The sequence below is a fragment of the Papaver somniferum genome, chromosome 10, assembly GCF_003573695.1.
Source record: "Papaver somniferum cultivar HN1 chromosome 10, ASM357369v1, whole genome shotgun sequence".
NCBI lineage: Eukaryota > Viridiplantae > Streptophyta > Magnoliopsida > Ranunculales > Papaveraceae > Papaver > Papaver somniferum.
The window spans coordinates 94,879,652-94,885,880 of NC_039367.1; the positions used below are offsets into that span (position 1 = coordinate 94,879,652).

Here is a 6,229-nt window from a genome sequence, read left to right on the forward strand (position 1 = left end):
CCCGGGGACTATACTCAAAGACATCATGACAAAGGCAAAAGAGTAGAAATGCAGCCAATTCGGCCATGTCCGTCTCCCCCTCTCGAGTCTAAATCACACCATCAATTTTTTGCAAGATACATCACACCATCCATTATTTCTATAAAACGTTGTTTCTCTTTGTTGATTTGTTCTTGCACCTGTTTGTCAATGGTTTCATTCTTTTTCAGTCTTAATTCTAGATGAATCCACTTTCTTCATGTTCAGAAGAAGTTTCATGTTTCTTAAGTCTTCCACTAAGATTATTCCAATCATCAAATCCAATGTCAACAAATTTTGTTGAATCATCTCTTTTGAACAACTTGCAGCAGAAGCAAAATACTTTTTTTAAAGAAGTTGAATATACAAGCCATCTCATGTCTTGCCTTTCCCCGTTTGTCATCTTACGGGTATAATGCTTTCTAGAAAAACGTTTACGAAATTTATCATAAGGAAAGACGTAATCTTCAATCCTTCTTGGACCGTTCTCAATTAAGAAATCAATCATTTTTTGATCAATTTTACCCCAATTCTTTGGATCAAAAATATCTTGATTGGGTTCTTCCATGTCATTTACCTCTTCATTAATATTCACATTATTACGATTCTCATTTGCTTCGTGTACATCTCCCCCATCTGCCAGGCCCACGGTATCCACATTTTCGGCAACTGTATGGTTAACATTTTCCACTGTATCTGTAATTGCAACATTCACATTATCTACCACCGCGGCTGCACTTGTTCTAACAACATATTTTTCAAGAGATCCAGCAAGATATTTTTTGAACTCTTCTATCTATTTAGACCTTTTTCTATTTTGACATCCTAATAATTGCTTTCGTTTGAGAGGAGGCATACCTGCAATACACAAGAACCAACAAATTTTCTTATAAATGAAATAATACAACTTAGTTGTTATTTCAATTTGAATACAACTACAGGTGATGGATACTGAATACGGTGCAACAACCATGAGAAAAAATGTAAATTGACAGTAAAAATATTAAATCAATCCTAGAAAACGGGAAATTCTAATTGCTTTAACACTTTCTGAAAATGTAAAAATATCTTCTCACAACTGACAACAACAAACAAAGGCATAGTTTCTTAGCCTAATCCTAATGTTCAGTAAATTGAACACCCCAAAATATGTTAAAATACTTAAAAGAATCTAGCCTAATCATGGTGCAGACTCTAATTCGAACAACCCAAAGTTAATCAATCATCAAATTAATTACAATTATACCAAAAACCCCAAACCTTAAAACCCTAAATTCTAATAAAAAAAACAAAAAAAAAATCAACGAATTGAACACACTTAATAGGCTAAGCCCTAAACAATTATTGAGTTAATTACGCGAACATAATTAGATTGATCAAAAAGACCCAGCATCTTCTAACCAAAATATAAACCCCAACTACTAGGTGAAATATTAAGAAGTAGAAAAAGGGGAAATGAAATGAAATCATATTATTGAGGTCATTGATTCAATATGAATGATTAAGACTCATATAAAGCAAGGGGACATAGATTCACCTTTCTCCAATCGTTTTACTCGTTTTACTTTTAGGCTTCAAAAGAAAAGGGAAAAGGGAAAAGTACTCGTCTGTTAAGAACTCCAAAACAATTTGACGAGTTTAAAGTTTAAGCAAGAGTTATGAGTCCCCAAATAATTATGCTAATTTAAACGTCTGCCCCAAAAATTTATATCGTTTCTTCAGTAAGTCCCTAATTATTTTATTTTTTTATGAATACCCCCCAGTGTCAAACTAGCTATTGCTTCCCTGGGCCTTGCTTCCCTAAACTGGGCCTTTCCCTGATTCCCCTATGGGGTCGGCCCTGCTCATAGAGTAGTTTTGTCTATCTGTCTCAACTTTAATATCATACCTTTTGCTTGATTCTCACTTTGATTCTCTGATTTTCCAACAATCAGTTTTCTGAATCCTTCATTAAATCATTATCTGCATCTCACAGTCTTGGTTTTCTCATTTATTATTTTATCTTCACGCTTGCAACAACCAGACAAAGCCGCCTTTGCTTCCCTCTTTCTCTATCCTATTCAGGTCTTTCAATGGCCAAGTGTACAACATTCACCAGGCGAAACATCGGCAAGTTGATATCTTTCACCACGCTTCTCTTCCTTTATCAATTTCTATTACCAAATTATATTACTCCTATCAATTCTTCTTCCCAGATGGAGCACCAAGTTTTAGAGGTCCAAAAAGTTATGGAAAGAACTTCTTTATCAGAGAGATTACGTGCTCTAAAGCAACCCATCTTAACAACTGAGGATCAGATACAAGGAGCTACTTTATGAATGTACATTTTTTAAGGAAAAGTTTACTCATGCAAGGATTATATTGTTGCTGACCTAGACAAGGAACTTAAGAAAATCTAGGTAAAAAACAAAGATTTTTATATCAAAAAAGAAGAGGAAGATAACTGTTATATGATTAAATTTTACACGCATGAGGAGTATGATATGGTCTTCAAGCTGAGACCTTGGTTTGTAGAGGGTGATCTACTTGTAATGGAACCATGGAATCCGAATATCCCTAAGCACTCTGTTGATCTAACCAAACAGCTTCTCTGGCTACGACTATACAACATGCAGCCAGAGTTTTCTAATATTCCTATAGTCAAGAAGATTGTTTCAGCTATTGGTGAGGTAAAAGAATTAGATCCTCCTGATTGTATTGTCCCAAAGGAAAATATTCAAAAGGTTAAGGTGCTGATAGATGTTAGAGACCCATTAAGAAGAGGTTTCTGGTTAACTAATACAGTGGGTGAGCAAGTTTGGATTAGATTTTTCTATGAGAAGCAACCTTTTAATATCTGTGGGTACTGCTATACTATTGATCATAAAGAGGAAGAGTGCAGAATAATTGCGGATTTCCTGCTTCAACAACAAAGAGGCTACATTTCTTCAAATTATATTTTGGATCCTCCATCTTGGTCCAACCCGGACAACAGAGGTACAAAGACAGCTGCAAATAAAGCCCCTCAAATCATGATGGACCAAGAAATTGAACATGCAACAGACGTGAATAATGAAGGCATGCAAAGAGTTAATGAAGTTCAACAGCTACTAGCTCAGCAACAAATGCAGGAAAATATTGTTAATGAATGTGGTCCATCACATCTTTCTTCTCAACTGATGAGTTGTGCTGCACAACAAAATCAGTCGCCGAATCACGGAGTCAACTCGCAAAATCACAATGAATCGGAAGTGGAATTAGGTTGTAATGACCAAGGTATGATATAAATTCATTTTAGTCGTGGAAGAGATAAGGATACTTTCATTCATAGAAAAGGAAAGAGAACTAGAATGGAGGAAGGAGGTCCTAGTAACCATCAGGGTACCATTTCCTCACCAGCTCCAGGAATCATCATAGAACCCTCAAATATCTTAAATATATCTCAAATCCTAGATACAACCTAGAGAATATCGAGGGAAGCAACAACATTATTCCAAATGAAAGAGTTGATCCAGCTTTACTCAAGGGTTACCTTGCAATGGGTGAATTTGATGTCACTTTTGACAATTACAATGTTGACACTTTAGATCCATGCAGATCAAAGATCACCTTAAACAACCTTTGCAATGTCTCATTAGAAGCTTTGAGCAATCTACACCATCCATTCATAACTCGATTAGCCAAAATTACCAATCTAATGAAGGTACCCTGAATTTTAGTGAGTCTCAAACTGATTCACCTAATTCCATTCCATCTTATCATCGGATAGTGTCTGAGCAAAACTACTCAAAGGCATTCAAGGGAAACTCCTCAGCTGCAGGCAATCAAGTACTTTCTAATCGAATCTTTTGTTCCTCTTCAAGTAATTTTACACATACTGTCAAAGTTCTTCAATTTCATAATCTTAGTATGAATTTTATTCATCTCATAATAATGAAAATACTTAGTTGGAATGTTCAAGGATTTTCATCCAGAGATACTAGAGATAATTTATCAGATATCATAACCCAGGCATCATTTTCTTAGTTGAAACTAAAATAAATGAGGAAAGAGATAAAGTCCTTAGTAGGGGGCATCATTATCCAAATTCTTTATTTGTGAGTTCACAGGGTCTGTCTGGGGGTATCATATTCTTATGAAAGAATGGTTTTCCATGTGATGTAGTATCATCACAAGATAATATGGTCCTCCTATTAGTGAAATCTAATCCTTCTAAATATGAATGGATCATTTCATGCATTTATGGTTAAACTCACAATGATTTGAAGAAAATCCAATGGAATTTCATCAAAGATTTGAGTCAAAATGTTTAACAGTCATGAGTGGTTTTGAGGGACCTTAATGTTCACATAGACACTAAGGGACAATCCTCAAATACTTCATCTATCAATAATTGGGTTTTCTTCTACTATAAATGTTGCTGGCCTAATAGACTTAGTCTATATTGGTTCCAAATGTACTTGGTCAAATAGAATAAATGAAAAGGGTTATAAAAGATCAAGACTAGATATGGCTCTACACAATTCTTATTGGCAGATTGAGTATCCTGATTCTACTCTGTATCATTTAGCTTTCTTGGGGTCAGACCATTGTCCGATTTTACTAGTTACTGAAGCAGATTGTAGTAAACCAAAAAATTGTTGGAAATTCTACAAATGCTGGCATAGAGACTCTACATGTTCCCAAATAATCACTAACTCTTGGAACTCTCAAGATGGCTTTGATTCTCCTCAAAGTGTTCAGCAAAAACTAGTTAACACTAGAAGAACTTTTTCCAAATGGAAAAAATAAAAATTTGGATATATTGAAAATCAGTTGAGGAGATTAAAAAATCAACTTTCTTATCTGTAATCACTGCCATTTGATGATCAAATCAATTGTCATATTGATGATGTCATTAAACAAATAAACCATTGGAAAACCATTCATGCAGAGTTCTGGCAGCAGAAATCTTGTGATCGCTGGGTTAGAGAAGCATACAATAATACCTCTTATTTTCATGCTTTTGCTAATAGAAGGAGAGCTAGAAATAAGATTGTTTCTCTAAAAGACTCTCAGGGCAAATGGTATCATACTATAGTAGTGCCTTAGCTGAGCTCCTTATTAGTCACTTTTCTGCAATATCTACCACCACCAATCCATCTCTACCGGATTCAGCCTTTGATCATGTGCACCAGCTTATCACTTCTTCATATAATGAATCTTTGATGATAATCCCCACCAAGGAGGAAATTTATAATGTTGTTAAGACTATGCCCAGTTGGAATTCTCCGGGGCCGGATGGCTTCCCTGCAGGTTTATTTCAAACTCAATGGGACACAGTAGGAGATGACATAACCAATATGGTCCAGCGATTTTTCCAAACTAGGAAAATACCAGATCATATTAACCAAACATCCGTATGTCTCATTCCTAAAACTCAATATCCCTCAACACCAGCTGATTATAGACCAATAAGTCTATGTAACAACTCTTACAAAATTATATCAAAACTCCTAGTCACTAGAATGAAACCTCTTATGGATAAAATAATATCTCCTACGCAGGTTGCTTATGTTCCTAAGAGGTACATTAATGACAACATAATCATTGCACATGAGCTAATCCATACTATGAAGAAGTCTAAATCTATGAAAGGCTAAATTGCTCTTAAATTAGACATGTCGAAAGCATTCGACAGACTAGAGTGGTCTTTTTTGGATCATATTTTCCAATCATTAGGTTTTTGTCAGCAATGGCGGGAGCTGATACAACAATGTATATCAACAATTGAGGTATCTGTTAAGTTAAATGGCAGCTCTTGTGATCAGTATCATCCTTCGTGTGGTCTTCGTCAAGGGGACCCATTGTCCCTTATTTGTTTATCATTGCCATGAAATACTTATCCAAATCGCTTTTTATTAACATCAGAATTCAGTCAGGGGTATGAAAGTGGCGAAATAAGCTACTCCAATTAATCATTTGCTATTTGCAGATGATTGTTTACTTTTATTTCAAGCTGACGAAAAAAGTATATCTTCTGCTCTTGATATATTGCACAACTTTGGAGCCATATCAGGTCAGATGATAAACTTCTCCAAATCTGCAGATTTTATCACAAGAGATCTTTCACATCAAGAAAATGGAAATCATTAACAATTTAGGAGTCAAACAATTATGCAAATCTGATAAGTATTTTGGATTACCAATTCTGTTTGGTAAATCTAAAAATACTTATTTTGAGTCAATCAGA

The 6,229-nt window shown here is 35.1% G+C and overlaps 1 protein-coding gene across 1 annotated transcript; it reads right to left on the reverse strand.

The window, feature by feature from the left end:
* Positions 1-217: 217 nt before the first annotated feature.
* On the reverse strand, positions 218-2,344 carry LOC113315978 (zinc finger MYM-type protein 5-like). The gene is made up of 3 exons (XM_026564215.1): positions 2,320-2,344; positions 825-876; positions 218-761 (listed from the first exon to the last, which is right to left on the reverse strand). Exons 1-3 carry the CDS (start codon positions 2,342-2,344, stop codon positions 218-220), a joined length of 621 nt encoding a protein of 206 aa, XP_026420000.1.
* Between the last annotated feature and the right edge of the window lie 3,885 nt (positions 2,345-6,229).

Bases quoted from the DNA above. Each gene is read 5' to 3' on its own strand.
- LOC113315978 (XM_026564215.1), bottom strand. From the start codon at position 2,344: ATGTACATTCATAAAGTAGCTCCTT. The intron at 877-2,319 runs GTATCTGATCCT...TGTGTATTGCAG, and splicing joins CATTCATAAAGTAGCTCCTT to GTATGCCTCCTCTCAAACGA. The intron at 762-824 runs GTCTAAATAGAT...ATATGTTGTTAG, and splicing joins GGATGTCAAAATAGAAAAAG to AACAAGTGCAGCCGCGGTGG.